Source organism: Mandrillus leucophaeus, unplaced genomic scaffold (genome assembly GCF_000951045.1).
Source record: "Mandrillus leucophaeus isolate KB7577 unplaced genomic scaffold, Mleu.le_1.0 Scaffold580, whole genome shotgun sequence".
Classification (NCBI taxonomy): domain Eukaryota; kingdom Metazoa; phylum Chordata; class Mammalia; order Primates; family Cercopithecidae; genus Mandrillus; species Mandrillus leucophaeus.
Genome location: NW_012106253.1, coordinates 1,133,919 through 1,156,166, shown reverse-complemented (window position 1 = coordinate 1,156,166; position 22,248 = coordinate 1,133,919). Strand labels below are relative to the sequence as shown.

Below are 22,248 nucleotides of genomic sequence, written 5' to 3'. Positions count from 1 at the left end.
TGGTTTTAATTTGCATTTTCCCTATGGTTAGTGATGTCAAGCACCTTTTCATATACCTGTTGACCTTTTTTTAAAAAAAATATTATTACTTGGAGATGGGGTCTCACTCTGTTTTCTCAGGCTGGAGGAGTACAGTCACCAATCAGCTCACTGCAGCCTTGAACTCCTAGCCTCAAGGGATCCTTCCACCTTAGCCCCCCAAGTATCTGCGACTACAGGTGTGAGCAGCTGTGCCCAGCTGGCCTCGTTTTTTTTTTTTTTTCTTTTTTCTTTTTCTTTTCAACTATGCTAGCATCTTGGTGTAGTCAACACAGAGTTGGCATGAACCAGGGCCAGAATGCCAGTCAGCTATTGGCTACTGTTCTCCCAGCAGTGTAATGCTTGCCTAGATACAAGGCAACCTAGGCAGCTGCCTACAGCTAGGGAGCTGGCCATTTTTATGTCTTGTTTGGAGAAATGCCTGTTCATGGTCTTTGTCCATTTTTAAATTGACTTTTTGCCAATATGTTTCTAAAATGGAGGTTCCAAACATATCAGTAGTACCTTAAGCTTGTGTACCTATGTTAGCATATAGAAAGGGAAATTACATGTTTACAGCTTAATGTGAGATTTGCGTAAGAATTTCAAACAGTATTGTTATTTCTATTCATGTCTGGCAATGCAGGTAATAAAAATACTCTTTGAATTTCAACAATATAATCTTTTTGAAAGGGCCAGGTGTGGTGGCTTGTGCCTTTAATCCCAGCACTTTGGGAGGCCCAGGCAGGTGGACTACTTGAGGTCAGTAATTCAAGACCAGCCTGACTAATATGGTGAAACCCTGTCTCTACTAAAAATACAAAAATTAGCTGGGCATGGTAGCATGCACCTGTAATCACAACTACTCGGGAGGCTGAGACAGGAGAATTGCTTAAACCTAGGACGAGTAGGTTGCAGTGAGCTGAGATTGCACCACTGCACTCCAGCCTGGGCTGCAGAGTGAGACTCCATCTAAAAAAAAAAAAAATTTGAAAGGGAAATTCTAAATTCTTTGCCACTCATCATAGATTTTTTTGGGAGCAAAAATCCTTGAATGGTATACCTGGATAAGACATGAACACTTTAAAAATACAGTCCTGCTTTGTTACAGGCTCCTGCAGTCATCTTTATTTCCTTAAATCTTTTCATTTAGCTAGGGAGTTTTCTTTAAGATTAGGTATCTACAGAGCAGAGATGGTATAATGTACATATATTTGAACAGTTTCTCAAAATACCAACTTGGTCCTTATAGCCAGGTATAAGAGCTGTTACTGAATTTTTTTTTTCTTTTGCTGATTAAACAACTTTTATTTTTATTTTATTTATTTTTTTGAGATGGAGTCTTGCTCTGTTGCCCCAGCTGGAGTGCAGTGGTGCAGTCTCGGCTCACTGCAACCTCCATCTTCCGGGTTCAAGCGATTCTCCTACCTCAGCCTCCTGAGTAGCTGGCACTACAGGCATGCACACCTCACCTGATTAATTTTTTTTTTTTTTTTTTTTTTTTTTTTTAGTAGAAACGGGGTTTCACCACATTGACCAGGCTGGTCTCAGCCTTCTAACCTCGAGTGATCCACCAGCCTTGGCCTCCCAAAGTGCTAGGATTACAGGTGTGAGCCACCATGCCTGGCATTAAACAACTTTTAGAATGATTGTTTTCATTTACTTCAGTTGGTAAAGCAACTTTTTAAATAAGTAACTAAATGTGATTTGAATTTTACTTCTCCTAAAGTTTTACCAAATACATTTTACAATCCCCAGATAACTTTCTATTAACTGGGGCAGTTGAACAGAGGAACAGAGTGCTTTGTAAAACAATAAGCTCTCTATTCATAGAAGTGTTTAGGCATGCATACTCGCCCCACCATCCCTCCAGATAATCATATTCAAACAAGACTGTTGTGTAATGGCTTTTTATGGTTTATTGGAATTTGGAGAAGTCAGTTATTCTGATTTTATGAGTGACAAATTTTCAATTAGAAATGCTGCAAATTGTAATTTTACTAATTTTGGCTTAATGCCAGGTTTTTTTTGGAGGGGGCAGCTTAATATTTCCTTAAATTTAATTGAAATCTCTGTGAAAGGTAGTTTGTAGAAGAATGAGTCATATATTGATTTGTGGTATCATTTTATGTAAATGTAGAATATATCTTATAATTTAATATCTAACATACTAAAGCAGGTAACCACCTTAGATCCCCATGGGAAAAATTAGTTAGATCTTTTAAGCTCTCAAATAAATATAAACTACTGATTTTATTTTTTCCTGACCCATTGAGAAATTTCCTACATGTTGAGAGATTTGAATAGTATATAGTCATTTAATAACAATTGAATAGTTGTAGTCATTAGGGCTAAGAAGTAATTTAAGGAAACAGTTTGACGTACTTTGTATTTTTTTCCATAGACTTGCACAGTAGTAATCAATATAGCAAACATTTTTTGAAAACTTACTGTGTGCCTGAACCACGGTACTAAACACTTTGCATTCCATTTCTCATTTAGTCCTCACAATGCCATGAGGTAGGTGTTAGTATTAATTTCATTTTACAGGCTTGGGATGATGGATAAACAGCTCTGAATGTTGGGCTTTATATTTTGTAAGTTTTGGTTTTTTCCAGATTGGTTAATTCATATTGATCATATGTTATATCAGGCTTTACAGTTTTTTTTTTTAAACATATATTTCATTTAATATTGATTGATGTGCCATGAATGCCCAAGTCCAGATTATGAATGGATATATGTTCTGTAGCTCTCTACTTCTTTTCATTGATAATCATTTTTGTTATTTTATAGCAGCCACTAACCTAAGACATATGTTCTCCCTGTGTCCAATTCCCCAAGTCTCACAAAAAACCTATTCATTTTTTAAAACATTAACAATGTATTGCAGTACTTTGAAAATTAATTCAAAATTTATATCAGCTTTTATTTTGCTTCTAGACCTGTAAAGCCAAAGGCTCTCCTCTCTCCATTACTGCTGGAAAAATAGCAAAATGTTTCCTTTTGATCATTCTGGCTCAGTATTATCATTAGCTGTTGCTCGTGTGTAAATAGTTTATATTTCTTCTAAATAGTGTAGTTCAAACACAGTAGACCAAATATGAGTGCTGTCTTACATAATTTTATTTCTAAAATTGTTAGGCAATTAGGGATAGAGCTACTGTAACATTCTGTCTTAAGTTTATTTTTTATTAAAATGATAATATTGTATTTTTTCTTTTATTTATGATTGGTTTTTGCATTGCTGCATGTTATTTTGAACACCTGGCTTTCTTCATTGAACAACTTGATTTCTTTTAATCCATGTGAAGACCTTAGTATTGAGTTATATTTATGTTATTTCATTAATGCTTTTGTTTATACATTTAGCTTATTTGATTAAGGGTAAGAACTCCTGTGCTTTTTTTAAAACCTTTCCAAAACCAAATAGAGAAATTAGTGATTTGTATATATTTCTTTTTGTCTGTTTTAGGATGGCTACAATAGACTAGTTAATATTGTGCCAAAGAAACCACCACTGCTAGACAGACCTGGTGAAGGAAGCTACAGTAGATATTACAGTCATGTTGATTACCGAGACTATGACGAGGGCCGCAGTTTTTCTCATGATCGAAGAAGTGGTCCACCTCACAGAGGAGTATGTAAATTTCCCCCATGTACTAATTGTTATTTCTTATAAGTTTAAAATTAATGTAATTTAAAAAATTTATGTGACGGCCATGAAAGCAGTTGAATAAACACTTTCTGCTTGATGCTCTCATGTGAATTGCCTGCTGGAGCTGTCAGATGGGACCTAGTAGTCAAGAATCTTGGGGTGCTGGACAAAGTAGGTAAGCACTCTGGGTGGCACTATCTAAATGAAATTAATTCCAACCAGCCTGCTTTTTTTAATCCCCTAAAATTGGCAGGGATTTGCAAAACCATTTAAAGGTAATCTGTTGTCTTGGTACTTAATAAGTGATGGGCAGGTGGTTACCATTTCTTACTAGATGACCTACTTTTCTTTTTTTTTTTTTTTTTGAGACAGAGTCTCACTCTGTCACCTAGGTTGAAGTGCAGTGGCGCGATCTTGGCTCACTACAACCTGTGCCTTCTGGGTTCAAGTGATTCTCCTGCCTCACCCTCCCAAGTAGCTGGAATTACAGGCATGTGCTACCATGCCTGGCTAATTTTTGTATTTTCAGTAGAGACAGGGTTTCACCATGTTGGCCAGGCTGGTCTCGAACTCCTGACCTCAAGTGATCTGCCCGCCTCAGCCTCCCAAGGTGTTAGGATTACAGGAATGAGCCTCTACTCCCAGCCTAAAGTCTGTTTATTAACTGAGATTAGAAAGCACTCAAAACATTGTCATAGGAAGCAATTTAAAGATGTTAGCTGGCTGGGTGTGGTGGCTCACACCTGTAATCCCAGTACTTTGGGAGGCTGAGGTAGGTGGGTCACCTGAAGTCAGGAGTTCAAGACCAGCCTGGTCAACATGGTAAAACCCTGTCTCTACTAAAAATACAAAAATCAGTCAGGTGTGGTGGCAGTTGCCTGTAATCCCAGCTACTTGGGAGGCTGAGGCAGGAGAATTGCTTAAACCTGGGAGGCATAGGTTGTAGTGAGCTGAGATCGCATCACTGCATTCCAGCCTGGGTGACAGAGCGAGACTTTGTCTCAAAAAAAAAAAAAAAGGTTAGCTGCTATTATTATGATTACAACTTGTTTCTCTTGAGCATTCTTAATAATCTAGAAGTGTGTATTTAATGTTGCAGTAATCTGTAATTGAACTTAATACTATTCCTTGATGGAATTCCTCTGTCCCACCTTGCATGTTTTCAGTATTCCTCAGCTAGGTTGTTTTCCTACCTTTTCTCTTTTTTCTCCACCTTTTCTCTTTCCCCTCCTTTCCTACTGTATAATATGACTATTAACGTACATATTCAAACCCTGTTTATAAAATATTTTGACCTCCCTTTGGCTGTTGGAATTAGTTTTCATATTTTACGCTTGAAGAAATGGAGGTAAGGTGATTTACTCAGGATGGGTATATATGGGAGTCTGGTTTTTCTTCCGACTGCGTCATAGTGACCCCTAACAATTCCAAATGTTTTCTCGTGTTTGTTTCTAAAGTTTGGGGTTTTATAGCTTTCTTACTTTTCACAGAATTGATTTTTATTTTATTCAGTTTTTGTATGTCATGCTGTTTCTTTTTTGTGGCCCTCATATTTACTTTATTATTAAATTTTTATTTTGTTTCAGTAGCTTTTGGGATTCAAGTAGCTTTTGGTTACATGGATGAGTTGAATAGTGGTGAAAGTTTGAGATTTTAGTGCACCCTCTCATTTGTTACCGCTTTTATGAAAACGCTATGTGAGTTTTCTATTCATTGGACCAGTTTGTATTTGAAATCTCATGAAAATGATTTTTTTTCCTAAAAACTTGTAGCGTAATAGAGCTTCAATGGCAGTTTTTTCTAATATTGTTACCAGTTGTATTTGTCTTTATACTATTGTGTGTATAACTTTTTTTTTTAATTCCCTTCAAACAGACAACAAGCATGCTTGTGATCCTTAAGACTCTCATGACACTAATTCTTATCTAGAGTTCAGTTATGTAATGCAAGCAGATTACTTGATTTAATATTTTATTATTGCGGTTAAGTTTCGAATTGTGTTTCTATTTAATATTGAAATGGAAAATGATTATATTTTATTTATATAAGAATAGGGTATGTGATGCTAAAGAGGAAGATTTATTTTAGATGAATCCATTTTCCTGATACATAATTTGCATATTGTATTATTCTATGTATAATTTTATTTATTTATATTTTGAGATAGCATCTCATTCTGTTGCCCAGGCTGGAGTGCAGTGGCATGATCTTGGCTCACTGCAACCTCCAGCTCTTGGGTTCAAGTAATTCTCCTGCCTCAGCCTCCCAAGTAGCTGGGACTATAGGCGCACACCACCGTGCCTGGCTAATTTTTGTAGAGATGGGGTTTCACCATGTTGGCCAGGCTGGTTTTGAACTCTTGACCTCAAGTGATACACCCTCCTCGGCATCCCAAAGTGCTGGAATTACAGGCGTGAGCCACCATGCCCAGCCAATTCTATGTGTAATTTTAAAGTAATTTGGTGTGGATTGCTATATGGTTCTTTTTGATGCACCTTTGCATATATGTCTGTCTTAGAGAACAAAATGTGCTTTATTTGATTAATTTTAAATTTATTTAAACTTAACTAAATTTAAATCTTATTCTGATACAGATTATCAGTAAGTGACAGTTTCTTATATTGTTTCCAGTTTGGTTTTTAATTGAAAATAAGGTGAGAAAATAAAACTTGAGCAGGAAAATGGGAAAGTGGCAAGTTTTTCACTGGGCTTGAATCTGAAAATTAGTGAGAGAACTTGACAGAAGGAAAAATGTGAGGTTGAGAAATGTGTGCTTTATTAAATTTAGACTATGTCCTCAAATAGCCCTTTACTGTTGTGATATAGATACATGTGTCTTTGGCAATTAGGTGGTTTGAGTCTACCAAAGAAATAATTTAAGCATTTTAATAGAGATAAATGGTACCACAGGTTCTCAGTCAGTCTACTCTTTCAGTTGTTGAAATGGATGACTTGCTGAATGTTTTTTCCTTTTTATGCCTTTGAAGTTGAGGGAAATTTAGACTAGTTTCTGGTAGTATTGTTAGATATATCCCACTTGTCCAAAATAATGTAAACAAATAGCTAAGTAGCTTTTTTATGTTACAGGATGAATCTGGCTATAGATGGACAAGAGATGATCATTCTGCAAGCAGGCAACCTGAATACAGGTAAAAGGATAAAAATAATAGCATAAGTACTTTGATACTTGACTCATCGAGATGTCTGCTTTTGAAATATAGACTCAAGCACATAGATGAAATATTTTACTGGGATTTTAAAGTTTGAAAGCAACAAGCATTATATTCTTTATGTGACTATGCAGTATAATAGCACTGATAACTAGTGTTCCACATCTCTTGGCATTTTGTAAATCATAAAAAATATATTTAAAAATATTTGGGCCTGGTGTGGTGGCTCACACTGGTAATCTCTGTGCTTTGGGAGGCCAAGGTGGGCAAATCACTTGAGGTCAGGAGTTCGAGACCAGCCTGGCCAACATGGTAGAACCCCGCCTTTACTAAAAGTACAAAAAAAAAAAAAATTAACTAGGCATGGTGGTGGTCGCCTGTAATCCCAGCTACTCGGGAGGTTGAGGCAGGAGAATTGCTTGAACCTGGGAGGTGGAGGTTGCAGTGAGCTGAGATCATGCAACTGCACTCTAGCCTGGGCAACAGAGTGAGACTCTGTCTTTAAAAAAAAACAAAAAACAAAAAACTATTGATGTAGTTTTGCAAGTTAATTATTAAATTAATGTGTGGTATGGATTATGAGGTTTACTTAATTAGTACTTAATTTGATAGGTTTGCTTAATTAGAAAGTAAGGCATTTTTTCAGAAGTATTCTGGAAATACTTGGGTTCTTACAAAGAGTATTGTAAGGCATTATCTCAGTTTCTTTAATAAAGTTCTTTTGGGAAACACATTTTGCAAGGGCCTCCATCATTGTTGGCTTTGATTACTTATAGAGGGCATCTAATAGAATAGTTGTGGGAAGGAAACAATGGACACATTTAACTCGATTGATAGTTTTTGTTTTTAAATGACATCACAGTGGTGGTATTGGAAGTTGTAAAAGGAGCCTTGTAAAGATTTCTTATGAACTATCAGGGAAAAGAACCCCAGTCTCATAGAGAGTGGCAAGGCATCAACTGTCACAACTTCATAGATGCCAAAAGTAGACAAGATTCGGTGAATCAGAGCAAGACAGATTTTTATTCACAGCACAGCAGCCAGCAAGAGGATCAGGGTTGTAGTGCAGGTTCCCTGTCCCCAGATCCCACAGGGCGATGTGATAGGCAGAGATGGTGGCTATGCACACAGTGGGATACACTGTGGCTGTGGAACCCAGGGTCAAGAGCTTGGTACCTTTTGTAGAAAGCAGAAAGGAAGCTAGTCCTCTTTTCCCTGGGAGTGACCTGCCATGGTAGTCACATTGTGGTCACCTTAACCTTTTTAATCGTCTCTGTAACCAGCCTCAGAAACTGTTCAGTGTCAGTGGATAGTTTGGTCTTGGAATTTGACATACATGGCAATTATGTGCAGGGACATTCAGAACCCATGGCAGACTGTTTCTTCCAAAAGAAGTAATAGAATAGATGCTGAAAAAAATGCTTTGATAAAATTCATCACTGAGTAGTTATAAAAATAGGTAGCTGGGAATGGAAAGAGAATTTCCTTGACTGGGTAATTGGGCATTTGCTATACTGAGTGGTAAAGTTAGAAACATTTGCTTTAAAATCAGAACCAAACAATGACACCTAGTCACTGCTTCCACTCAACATGGTAACAACCCCTACAGTAAAGCGAAAAATAAATAAGTTGTAAGAATTAGAATGAAAAACACAACTATTTAAAGATAATATAATTATGCAGAAAATCTAGGAAAGTCTATAGACTACAAGAACTATTAGGAAATTAGCAAGGTTCAATGTAATAAGATCAGCTATCAGCATAAATTAGAAAATTTGTTTTCAAAATACTTTACCATAAAAACTGTAATGAATAATAGGAATAAACACACCAAAAGTGTATGAGACCTATGTAAGGAAATTACAAGTCATTTCTAAAGGAAATAAAAGTAAATCAGAGTAAAAGGAGAATCATGACATCCTTAGCTAGGAAGACTCAATGTCATATAAATATCAGTTCTCCTCAAATTAAGGTGATAATTTAATTTGGTTCCAGTCAAAAATCAAAATTTTTTTGTTTTTTATTTTGCATGGAAGTTGACAAGTTGATTTTTAAAAGTGATATGAAAGAGTAAAGGGTTAAATGGCAAAAATGCCTTGAAAAAGACGTGAAGACTCAAGATACCATATGTGCGTAATTATAAAGCTGTAGTGATGTAGACAGTGTTGTACTGTTGATGTCAAATAGACCAGTGAAACAGAATCTGCAAATAAATCTAAATATATCTGGAGTTTGGGATATAGTAGCAGTGGCATTACAAATCCAATGGAGAAAGAATGAACTTTTCAATAAATAGTGTGCTGGGATAAACATTTAAAAAACGTGACACTGGAGCCTGATATATCCAGATAATGTCTGATATAATTAAGACCTATGTGAAAAGCAGAATTGTAAAACACTTTGAAAAATTAGATCATCTAGTGGCTTATCTTTCTCCTCCAAAGAAGTATCTGCAAATAAATTTATTTTAACTTAATTGTTTTTATTTATTTTTATTATTTTTTATTTGTATAATTTTAATGGATACAAGTGCAGTTTTGTTGCATGAATATATTGTGTAGTGGTGAAGTCTGGGTTTTTAGTGTATCCCACCACTTGAATAATGTATATTGTACCCATTAAGTAATTTCTCATCCCTCAGTCGCCTCCCACCCTTCCAAGTCTCTCTTTTCTCTCATTCCACTCTCTATGTCCATATGTACACATTATCTAGCTCCCACTTATTAGTGAGAAGTGAGGACATTCAGTCTCTGACTTTATGTTTCTGAGTTGTTTCACTTAAGATAATGGCCTGCAGTTCCATCTACGTTGCTGCAGAAGACATGATTTCATTCTTTTTTATGGCTGAATAGTATGCCATTGTCTGTATGTACTACATTTTCTTTATCCAGTCATCCATTGATGGACATTTAGGTTGATTCTATATCTTTGCCATTGTGATTTTTCAGTTTGTAAAATAACAGTTTTTATGTTAATTTTATTTTTCTCTTCCTGTCTTTTTTAAAAAACATTTTGTGTATGCATATAAAATTTCACATAAATGAAATAAAAACACATATATAAATCTCTAATCACCACAGCCATGATAACATCTTGGTATAAATTTTTCCATACTTTTCTCTATATTCATAAACATTTAGGGTTTTTGATTGTTTAACTGAGTCTTTTTTGTTGTTTTTTTTTTTGAGACAAAGTTCTGTTGCCCAGGCTTGAGTGCAATGGTGTGATCACGGCTCACTGTGGCCTGGAACTGCCAGGCTTAAGCATTCCTCCTGCCTTAGCCTGCCGAGTAGCTGGGACCACAGGTGTGCACTACCATACCCATCTATTTTATTTTATTTTATTTTTTAACTTTTTTGTAGAGATGAGGTCTCACTTTATTGCCTCAGATGGTCTTGAACTCCTGGGCTCAAGCGATCCTCCTGCCTTGGTCTCCCAAAGTGCTGGGATTATAGGCATGAGCCTATAATCCAACCAAATTGAGTCTTTTTAATGGCCAAGTAATAGTTCATGGTGAGGATATGCCAAATAATTTAGCTAGTCACTCTGTTTACAGTACAAAACAGTGCTGCAGTAAATTCCGGTACATAATATTTTCATGAATTAGTACTTTAGTTTTTATAAGATAGGTTACTAGAAGCAGAATTTCTGGGTCAGTGGGTATATATATGTATTGTAAATATTAATAGATGTCAGTTTGCCTGCTAAAAATGCTTTTACACATGTGTTTTATTTGTTTTTAATAAAAATCTTAACATTTTAATTTGGATAGTTTATTTTTCTTATTTAATGTAAGTAGTTTGAAATTTCCTTTAAGTTGTGCCATAACTGTATCCCATGATTCTGATATATAGTAATTTACACAGATTCTGACATACTGTATTCTAATTATTCTGTGATGATAGTGTTGCCTGTACTGTAATTTTACTTTTAAAATCCATGATTATTAATGGTTCATTAGTTGATCAGCTTCCATAACTATACCATGGGCATTAAAACAAGGTATATTCTCTGTTTTCAGGGTATGGAGTTAATTCTGGATGGTATATTCATTCATTTATTAAATATTTCTTGTGGTGTTTGATGTGTCAGATGTTCTTCTAGTCTTTGGGAATATAAAGCCTTCAACTTCATGTAGCCTACATTTTAATATGAATTATACATATTTAACAAATAACAAAACATAATTTTTACGAAGACAAAGCAGGGAATAGAGAGTATTCGTATTGTCCATATCTGCCTATGTCTTCACTTGATGTTTGAGTATCTTCAATAATGTCTCAGGTTTTATGCTATCCCAGTAGCTATAGCTTTTACTGCCTGGCATCTATCTGGCTTCTGTAAGCTGGTCTCTATATCAGGTGGGCTCACTGAAGCTTTCCTACTTGAAAGACTTTGTGAACAGAAAATAGCTGTTGTTGTAGAAAAATATTTAATGCATTGTAAACCATGCAAAGAGAATAGTTGTATCTGTTGGTAATGTTCTGAGCAATTAGGAAAGCCATGTCAGTGTTTTTGTTTCTGTCAGTGGGGTGTACAAAGTGATTCTTTGTCCTGTAGGTAGAAAATATTAAAAGATTTGAAAAACTGACCAGGGACGATGGCTCACGCCTTTAATCCCAGCACTTTGGGAGCCTGAGGCAGGTGGATCACTTGAAGTCAGGAGTTTGAGACTAGCCTAGCCATTATGACAAAACCTCATCTCCATTAAAAATACAAAAATTAGTCAGGCGTGGTGGCACACACCTGTAGTCCCAGCTACTTGGGAGGCTGAAGCAGGAGAATCACTTAAACTCAGGAGATGGAGGCTGCAGTGAACTGAGATCACCCATTGCACTCCATCCAGCCTAAGCAACAGAGTGAGACTCCGTCTCAAAAAAAAAAAAAAAAAAGAAAAGAAAAATTGCGAGAATAACTGAAAGAACTCCTGTAACCCTTCACTAGAGATTTCATCAATGTCTCCAGAAATGCCCCCAGTAATGTGCTTTATAGCAAAAAAATTTAATCTGGGCTCACAAATCACATTTTCATAGGCTTCTTCAATCTGGAACAGTTCCTTAGTCTTCCCTTGATTTTTATGGTTTAGTGTTTTTGGCAAGAGGAATACAGGGCAAGTTGTTTTTTTTCTTTCTCAATTTAGGTTTGTCTTGTATTTCTTCATGATTAGAGATTAGGTCTAGGTTGTACGTTTTTGCCAGGACAGTTCCTGAAGTGATGCTAAGTTTTTTTTGGTTTTTCTTTTGAGACGAAGTCTCACTCTGTCACCCAGGCTGGAGTGCAGTGGTGTGGTCTTGGCTCACTGCAACCTCTGCCTCCCAGATTCAAGTGATTCCCCTGCCTCAGCCTCCGTGTAGCTGGGACTGCAGGCGTGTGCCACCATACCTGGCTAATTTTTGTATTTGCAGTAGAGACGATGTTTCACTATGTTGGCCAGGCTGGTCTCGGACTCCTGACCTCGTGATCTGCCTGCCTTGGCCTCCCAAAGTGCTTGGATTACAGGCATGAGCCACGGCGCCCAGCCGCTGAATTCTTTTTCTTCCTATAGGCTGCACATGTTGTTGGTTTGTGCCCTTATTGGTATCTTTGACTTTTATCACTTGTTTAAAATGGAGTCTGCAAAGTTTCTTTACTATTAAGTTGTCCTTCCCCCTGAAATTGCTTTGTGTGGAGATACTTTGAAACTATGTGATTGTATCATTTCTTGTTCACTTTCAGCTGCTAGTTTTAGCATCCACTGATGGTTTTACCCGAGTTAATTATTAATATTATGGACATAGTATTTATGTCCCCTCAAATTCATGTTGAAATCTTAGCCCCCCACTGTGATGGTATTAGGAGGTAGGCCTTTTGGGAGGTAAGATTTGGTCATAAAGGTGGATTCCTCATGAATGGGATTGGTACCTTATTGAGAAGAGACATAAGAGCTTGCTCTCCACCATGTGAGGATACAATGAGAAGACAACCATTGTCAAACCAAGAAGAAGGTCCTCACTGGACACCAGATCTGCTTGTACCTTGATCTTGGATTTCCCAGCTCCAGAACCATGAGAAATATAAATAGTTTGTTGTTTAAGCCTATGATAATTTGTTACGGCATTCCAACCCTACTAAACAAATATGATGGGTTTTAATGGGTGGTTAGCCCATTCTTTCTATATTTATTATGCTGGCGTTCTATTGTAAGGAAGAACTTTCTCTTCACCTCTTTACCCCCTTAAAACAGACAAAACTTTGTTTATGTATGTATGGACTAATAGATTCCTATTTTATTCAGTGGGTTGTAATTCATTGCTGTCACTATTTTGATGCTCAAATTTGGCCAGTGAGAGTCCCTTCAAGTTAGCTGCTGTGGTTGGTTGGTTGGTTTTGTTTTTCAAATATTTTCTTGTGACAGAATATATATAACACAATAAAGTATGCCATTTACGTAATTTTTAAGTACACAATTCATGAGCATTAATTCTATTGACAGTGTTGAATAGAATTAATTTAATTCTGGTGGGTACAGAAACCCACATTTGAATTGTTTTCAACTTTTGGCATTGTGAATAAATGCTACAGTGAATATTGACGTACAAATATCTCTTTTGAGTTCGTGTTTTCAGTTTTTTGGGTACATTTGTAAGAGTGGAATTACTGAATCATATGGTAATTCCATGCTTATCTTTTTGAGGAACCACCAAGCCATTTTCCATAGTGGCAGCACCATTTTACTTTCCTGTTAACAATGTAGAAGGTTCCCAGTTGCTCCACATTCTTGCCAATGCTTGTTATATTCCATGTGTGTCTGTGTCTGTGTCTGTGTCTGTGTGTAACCATCCTTGTGAGCATGAAGTCGTATCTCATTGTGGTTTTGATTTGCATTTTCCTAATGAGACTAGTGATGATGAACATCATTTCTTGTGCTTATTGGTCATTTGTATATCTTTGGAGTAATGTCTGTTTTGAGTTTTTTGATTTTTTTTTTTAAACTGGGTTTTTTGTCTTTTTGTTGTTGAATTTTAGGAGTATGATATTAAGCTATCCCTGGTACATGATTTGCAATATTTTCTTCCATTCTGTTAATTGTCTTTTTGCTTTATTGATAATGTTCTTTGATGCACATTTTAAATTTTCATGAAGTCCAATTTATTTTTTTTCTTTTGTTATTCATGCTTTTGGTGTCTAAGAATCCATCACCAAACCAGGGTCATCTGTGTTGTTTTGACATGTCGACATCATTCTTTGGTCACCTCTTTCTGATACAAGATGTTTCAGTCTCAGGCTTCTCTGCCTCACTCTAAATGCAGGTGTTTCTCCAAGGAACACAGGCTTTCTGTAGTGGAGAGTGATTTTTTGAAGCCAAGAATCTGAACACACAGACACACACAGACTTTTACTTCTGCATTTATTTTTATACAGTGTTTATATGTATTCATGACTATGAGATCATGGCAATACCTTTTCCTTTATTTCATACTTTTATCTCCTTTTTCCATCTGTGGGAAATCTGGCTCCCAGTTGTTAGGAGAGACAGTCCTCTGTGGGTGTCTTACACTTCTGCACATCTTGCCGAGATATGCAAGACTCTGTTCACTCATTCAGGGTAGTTCTCAGAGATGTGTTTGTAATGAGCAGTCTTGAAGGCCAGAGTAATGTCTCCCTGTTTGTCAAATAGCAGGCTTGCTTATTGCTTGGTGTAAAAAGTTCAGTGTTCCTCAGTTGTGACCCACACCCACTGCATGTGCCACATATATCTAGGCTTATATCATGTTACCCCTGGACGTGGTACCAGAGCGAACTGACACAAACATGCCAATGCTTGTGTTGCTTGCCGTGCTATGAGTGATAAAGTTTTTTTTCTGACCCATAAGTCTGCTAGGATCCAGGAAACAGTAACAGTCTAATTTATAACCTTGGAGGTAAGATAAAGTCAAATTCCAGACCTGACACCAGTATCATCACTGTGTTTGTTCACACCCCTAAAAGTGGTTATTATTCTGACCACATGAGTCTTCCTTCTTGCTCTCTCCAGCACCGTTTTTAAAATTAATTATTTAATTAAATTTTTTATTTTTATTTTTTGTAGTTTGCCACCACTGGGTGGGTGTTACAGGGCCACCTTGCTTTCACACCATTTTCCACAGGCCTATTACTGGCAGTGGAACTTTATGCCCTAGCTGTTTTTTTTCCACGTTGTTATGTGTTTCATGTTGTAGAACATTATATACTTTATAAATCTAGCATACATGTATTAGTGGTTTATATTCAAATGTGTTTTACTAATGGAAGTGTAGAATTATTGGAAGCAACTGAATTAAATAACAGCTAATGGAACAAAAGAGCATGTGTCAAGTTTTCTGTCTTTTTCCCTGCTGCCCACTCCCCACTGCCCCGCCCCACTCTGAAAGTGATCGCTTTCATATTTGGGCATGCCTGGTAAAGTTATCTACATTTCAAGTGTGTCATCACCTGCTCACCTTGTTTCTGTATTTACACAATGATTATAATGTCTTTTTTTTCCAAAACATGTTTGTAGATGAAATTCAGAATATATCAGGATTTATTTCATTTCGTATCAAAGAAACATGTCATTTTCTCCCCTTGTAGTTATGAGATCTTATAATAAACCTTAGTGGTTGGGCGCAGTGGCTCACACCTGTAATCCCAGCATTTTGAGAGGCCAAGCTGGGCGGATCACTTGAGGCCGGGAGTTTGAGACCAGCGTGGCCAACATGGCAAAACCCTGTCTCTACTAAAAATACAAAAATTAGCCAGGCATGGTGGCACATGCCTGTAGTCCCAGCTACTCAGGAGACTGAGGCATGAGAATTGCTTGAACCTGGGAAGCGGAGGTTGCAGTGAGCCAAGATTGCACCACTGCACTCCAGCTTGGGCAATAAGAGCGAAACTCTGTCTCAAAATAGAATAAAATAATAGTGATAAATCTTAGGATGGAACTGATTTAAAGTATTATATAATGTTTTAAAATATGGAACAAGAGTATCATCAAGTGGCCAATATACTTTATTTTTAAATACTAGGGGCTGGGTGTGGTGACTCACGCCTGTAATCCCAGCACTTTGGGAGGCTGAAGTGGGAGGATAGCTTCAGCCCAGGAGTTCGAGACCAGTCAGGGCAACATAAGGAGACCCCATTTCTACAAAAAAAACCCAAAAAAATTAGTTGGGTGTGGTGGCATGCGCTTGGTACCTTTGGAAGCTGATGTGGGTGAATTGCTTGAGCCTGGGAGGTTGAGGTTGTAGTGAGCTGTGATCACAGCACTGCACTCCAGCCTGGGTGACAAGAGTGAGAACCTCTCAAAAAATTTAAAAAAAAAAAGGCCAGGCAGGTGGCTCACGCTTGTAATCCAAACACTTTGGGATCCCGAGGCGGGTGGATCACCTGAGGTCAGGAGTTTGAGACCAGCCTGGGTGGCTCACGCTTGTAATCCAAGCACTTTGGGAGCCCGAGGTGGGTGGATCACCTGAGGTCAGGAGTTTAAGACCAGCCTGGCCAGCATACCGAAACCCCATCTCTACTAAAAGTACAAAAATTATCTGGGTGTGGTGGCATGCTCCTGTAATCCCAGCTGCTTGGAAGGCTGAGGCACGAAAATCACTTGAACCTGGGAGGCGGAGTTGCAGTGAGCCTGGGCAACAGAGTAAGACTCTGTCTCAAACAATAAAAAATAAAAATAAAAAAAGTACTGGGGTACTTTTCTGTATTCACTTATGGAAATTTTTGATTAAGTAGTGTTCAGTATTTTCATACTTATTTTTTTAAAAATAGAGTAGATTTTCTGTTTAATTTTACTGTAGCAAGTTTTATCTTAGGCAATTTACTGTTTGACAGAGAACAATACTATAGAACATTTTTGGTTTAATTAAGTGGTGCAAATGTTTTTTGAGTAGTACAAATGTTTATATGTAGGGCACCATGCTTATATCACCAGCTTACCATCTAGAGAGTGAAATGAATGTACAAGTAGATAACATAATCTGAAATAGGGTGAAGCTGTATAAGTGCTCGAGGAAGACAAAGCAACCCTTATCCTGTGCTATGGTTCTAGAAAAAGTTCACTGTAGGAGCTTTATCCTATTAGCAGTTACTACTAAGAAAATATTAACTGCTGAGAAATATTAACCAGGTAGGGAGAGGAGGGGTAAGGTAAACTAATGAGATTGTAGTTTATTTTGTGTTCAGTGTAGAGGATGACTTTTAAAGATGACATTGGAGATTGAACAAGAAATTATGAATATCTGAATTGGAGAAGGGGAGTTGGAATGGGGAAAAGGGTTAAATTTGACAGATACTTAGGAAGTAGAAAATTAACAGGCATGCTTGTTGGATGTGGAAATAAGGCATAGAGAAATATCTGTATTTTTTATTTATTGTGTGTACAGTATATATTGCCATATATAGGAGGAATGGTTTCAAGGGAGGAGTTACATTCAAAATTGAGATTGTCCAATAAGATGTAGTTAGACAAGACTGATGAACTATAAAGTCAGAACCCAGGACAACACCTTTATGATTGTGGTGGAAAATGAAACTTTTGAAACAGTATATTTTGGGAGATTGAGGTCATCAATGATAAAATACTCAGCAGAATTGAAAACACAGTAGAAATTAGAGACCATGAAGCTATAGTGGGACCAACCTGTTGGTTTGTGTGATTTTTCTCTAGTGTGATTTTTTTCTCTTTATGGCAATCCAAGTATATATCTGTGAGGAAATCACAGATTTTGGAATTGATTCAGGCTTTGGATTGGCTAAGATGATACATCAGAATTGCAAGAGCAGAAAAATTGTTGGTATTTATAGAGTGATCCAAATACTGCCCTTTAGGCTGAAAGGGCAATGAATAGAATGGGGTTCATTGATTGCTCAAAAATATAGGAGACTAAGGGCATTTGTAAAGTGGAGATGGAGTTATTGTAGGAGTGAAAAAAACCGAAGGATAAGACATCGTGATTAGAGTGTGAAAATGCAATAAAAATGTAGCTGCAGAACACCCGATAATGAATGGCAGAGTTTAGGATTTACACATATGGCTAAGGAATTGTGAAGAGAGAGGAGATGGTCAACCTACACGAACCTACATTATTGCACAGATTATGTGAATTTTGAAAGTCATCCACGGTGTGGGTAGGATGTGTGGTAACAATGTGGACTGTGCCATTGTGTTAACTTCTTCAGGGAATTCGAGGAAGTTACCGGGAGGTTGGTAATGTGGGGTACAGTAGGGTGGCATGAACTTATATCAGGAATTTTTTGGGCTTCTCCCTGTTTTCTTAGGAGATGGAGAATTTAGAGGTTCATATAGCCCAGGCCTTTGAAGTAGGGTTCTCAATGTGTATTTACTACTCAAGAGCTTGATGAAAGATAGTATTTGTGTTCAAATGCCAGGTCTCAAAGGAAGAAGTTAGAGGGGTTGATTCATAAAGAGGCTGAGGATGTGAAAGCTTTTACAAGATTGACTTAAATTACTGTGTACACAAATACGTTCACTACGCATAAAGTTCTTATAATGGTTACAGGTAAACAGCTCACATATTTATCTGTGGTGATAATGCTCCTATTATCCTATATTACTTATAGAGTTAGAGTAGCTAGGCAGGGAATGAAAATGAATGCCAGATTGGAGCAGCTGCTTCTTGTTATCAGCTGATCTTTGCTATTTGAGTATGTAAGCCCAGCATGGCCTGCTTCAAAAGAAGTCAGAAATCCAGATTTTTAAAATCCGAAATCTCTCAATTTTTTTTTGTTCACAGCTAATTAGAAGCAGAGTTTTTACCCCAGAATTTGCAATCTCTGGGGTAGGGTAACAATCTGAGATTCTGGAATGAAGAGCCTGTAATACAGTTTGACTAATACAGTGATTCTCAATCCTGGCAGTACTCTAAATCTCTGAATTATGTGGAAGACTTTTTTTTTTTTTTTTTTTTAATGCTACTGCCTGGGTCTCGCACTTGGAGACCTCATTCAGTTGGTCTTGGGTGAAGCCTGGGCATCAGTATTTTTTAAAAGCTCATCAGTCCAGGCACGGTGGCTTGCATCTGGAATCCCAGCTACTTAGAAGACTCAGGTGGGAGGATTGCCTAAGGCCAGGAGCTTGAGACCAGCCTGGGCAACAGAGTGAGACTCCGTCTTTTAAAAAATAATAAATAAATGAGTAAAATAATAAAAAAGAGGGGGTTGCTCATCAGGTGATTCTAATGTGAAGCTAGACTTGAGAACTACTGGTCTAACAAATAGCACGAAGTGACAAAGTCCAGAAACCATAGGATCATGTTAACAATTACTTTCTTGGCCATGTTCTCTCAGCTATGGTAACTTTATCTCTCTATATCAATGGTAGCAATACCCTTTGCTTATGTTTCTAAAACGTCCATAAAAATCACTTAGAAGCTCATTATAAATGAAGATGTTGAGGCTTTATCTTGAGATTCTGATTCAGTGAGTGGAGTCTTGGAATCTGTATTTTTAACAAACCCACAGGGTGATTGTGATGCAAATGGTCTGGAGGCTGGAATTTGAGAAACACTGACCTGTATTTTGTTTTCTAATGACTGACACATCTGTATCTTTGGCTTTGGCTTTTCTTCTGAACTCTAGATCTCTGTGTCCAACTGCCTATTAGACATCTTCACCTAGAATCCCACATTTTTTCATTGAAATGCTTGCAGTGACTGCTGCCTATTCTTCACACTCCCTGGGCACATGATTAGACTATATTTCCTAGCCATCCTTGCAGACAGGCGTGGTCACATAACCAACCTAGCTCCAGTGGAATGGAATAGGAGCTCTACATGTATTCTTCTACACACATATTCTACCTCTTCTATGTTGCAGGGTAGGCCTTGGAGTGGAATGACATCAAACATGTGACCTTCGAAGCCACATGTTGAAATAATAGAACAGTGGTCACCCTAGGTCCTTGGATAAAATTGCATGGGGCCGTTTCTCACCTTACTGGGATGCCTAGACTCTTTCGTCGTTGTTAGATAGACTTTTGTCTTTGAATCATTACATTTTTTGGTATTTTTGTTTAGCAATTTAGGCATATCTTACCTTTATAAGAGCAGGCACTGTTTTAGGTATTAGAGATCAAACTGTGAATAACACAGATAAGATTTCTGTTCTTAAAGAACATGTTCTAGGCTGGCTCACGCCTGTAATTCCAGCACTTTGGGAGGCCAAGGCGGCGGTCACCTGAGATCGAGAGTTCGAGACCACCCTGGCCAAGATGGTGAAACCCGGTCTCTACTAAAAATACAAAAATTAGCTGGGCATGGTGGCGTGTGCCTGTAATCCCAGCTATTGGGGAAGCTGAGGTGGGAGAATCCCTTGAACTGGGGAGGTGGAGGTTGCAGTGAGCTGAGATGGTGCCGTTGCACCTTAGCCTGGGTGACAGAGGGTGACTTCGCCTTAAAAAAACAAAAAAAGTTCTAGTTAGAAGATCTCTTAGTCCGTACCTTATGCCTAGAATACTTTTTTGGTCTGTTTGTTCTACTTTTCCTAGAATACTTTTAACTGTAAACATGTGATTTTGTGGAAAGAGCTTTGAACTTGACCACCAAACTTCTAATCTGAACTCAAGCAGAGAGACACGTTTGATTTTTTGATAGGATAGAGGAAGTGATGGGGAAAATTCCTTGGCTTAAGTCACAGTGCCTGTGCTTTTCCGTTTCATTTAAAATAAAAGATATTTGTGGTTGTACTTCACTTATTCTTAAGCTTGCCTTGCTAATTACCAGGCTGCTTTCTCAAAATAATTCTTGAAATCTTAATTCTTTTTGGAAGTCCCTATTGACTGGAAAGGAAGTAGCCAATATTTTATGTGAATATTTGTGCATATTTGGATGTGGGAAGGAGAGAAAAATGAGGTTCAGAATAAGAAGTAAATGCTTTCCATCTCTGCATTCTTCCCTTCCCTTATATCCCTTTCTCCCATTTTGTTGTATTTTACTCATAAGCAGTGAACATATATCTGCTGACACTGAGGGTTCTGTCACCTCTTACCTGTTTTGACTGATGTGAGGGGCTGGAGTTACCTTGGGGATGTGTATTAACAGGAGAATCTGAGCTTCAAAAATCTGCTTTTCAAATAAAGCATCTAAAGTAATCTGCAGTCACACATGGTTCAAGGAACACATTTTGAGAGACTGCCTTCGTTCTTCCCTTCCTCCGTTCTCCTGATGACTTTGCATCTTTTATATGCCAGGCAGTATAGCTGAAGTGTTTGCAATGTAGCCAAAGACACTGTCCTAACTCTCAGGCTGTGTACTCTGTGATAATAAAAAGCATCAATTTCGTCAAGTGTGTTTTTTGGAGGCCTCATAATCCTGGTTGTATTGTTATTTGTGTTTCTTCAAAGGCCCTTTTTGATTTGCCGTATAAATTCATTGTATTGAATGCGTTGTATCATATATGTTGATACCTTCATTTTCAACATAGCTAGAAACCTATAGTTGGAAGGCTTTTGTTGTAAGTTTTCTCTGCATGGTAAATGGACCTTTGTCTTACTTGCAGTTTTTACCTGGTGATTTATGGAACAATATTAAAAATATGTCCAGACTTTAGTATACTCTTTCTCTTTTTGGCATGCTTCAGGGTTATGGGTAAAACAACAACAAAAAAAAATTCTTAAAATCAAGATGATACTTACACAAAGAAAATTGTACTAGTTGATACTGAATGGTTTTACAGCTAACCGCTAGTACCAGACACTTTTTTTTTTTGTGACAGAGTCTTAGTCTGTCGCCCAGGCTGGAATGCAGTGGCGCGATCTCGGCTCACGGCAACTTTCACCTCCCAGGTTCAAGCGATTCTCCAGCCTCAGCCTCAGCCTCCTGAGTAGCTGGGATTACAGGCGCACACCACCACACCTAGCTTATTTTTGTATTTTTAGTAGAGACGGGGTTTCACCATGTTGGCCAGGCTGGTCTTGAACTCCTGAACTCAGGTGATCTGCCCTCCTCGGCTCCCAAAGTGCTGGGATTATAGGCGTGAGCCGCTGCGCCCGGGCTTTCTTTTCTTCTTTTTTTTTTTTGGAGACAGGGTTTCCCTGTGTTGCTCAGGCTGGTCTGTAACTCCTAGGCTCAAGCAATTTGCCTGCCTCAGCCTCCCAAAGTGCTGGAATCACAGGCCTGAGCCACCGTGCCCCAGTGAGTTGGCATTTTGAACACAGGTTTTAGAACTTTCCTGAAGGCTGAGTGAATATTTTTAAAGATTAAGTGTCTACTTAAGCTTTGTCATGAATAATATGCAACACTTGGGTTTGGCTAGAAATCGCTAGGGATTTAATGGTCCTAAAAGGGGAAATACTACTCTGGCCCATAAATGAGGGTTAAACTTCTAGGGTCTACACAGAAAATATTAGATAGGACTGCAAATATTATACTTTTCTGACTGTTA

General features: G+C 37.7%; 1 protein-coding gene across 4 annotated transcripts in view; it reads left to right on the top strand.

Moving 5' to 3' along the window:
• PPHLN1 (periphilin 1) overlaps positions 1-22,248 on the top strand; it is a 219,392-nt gene that overhangs the window by 116,735 nt on the left and 80,409 nt on the right. For 2 of the 4 annotated variants that reach the window (XM_011999052.1, XM_011999054.1), the window contains exons 3-4: positions 3,494-3,658; positions 6,764-6,825. In XM_011999052.1, coding sequence (XP_011854442.1) covers positions 3,494-3,658; positions 6,764-6,825 — 227 coding nt within the window. The remainder of the gene's footprint in view (positions 1-3,493; positions 3,659-6,763; positions 6,826-22,248) is intronic. The other 2 variants (XM_011999053.1, XM_011999055.1) reach the window with 1 other exon arrangement.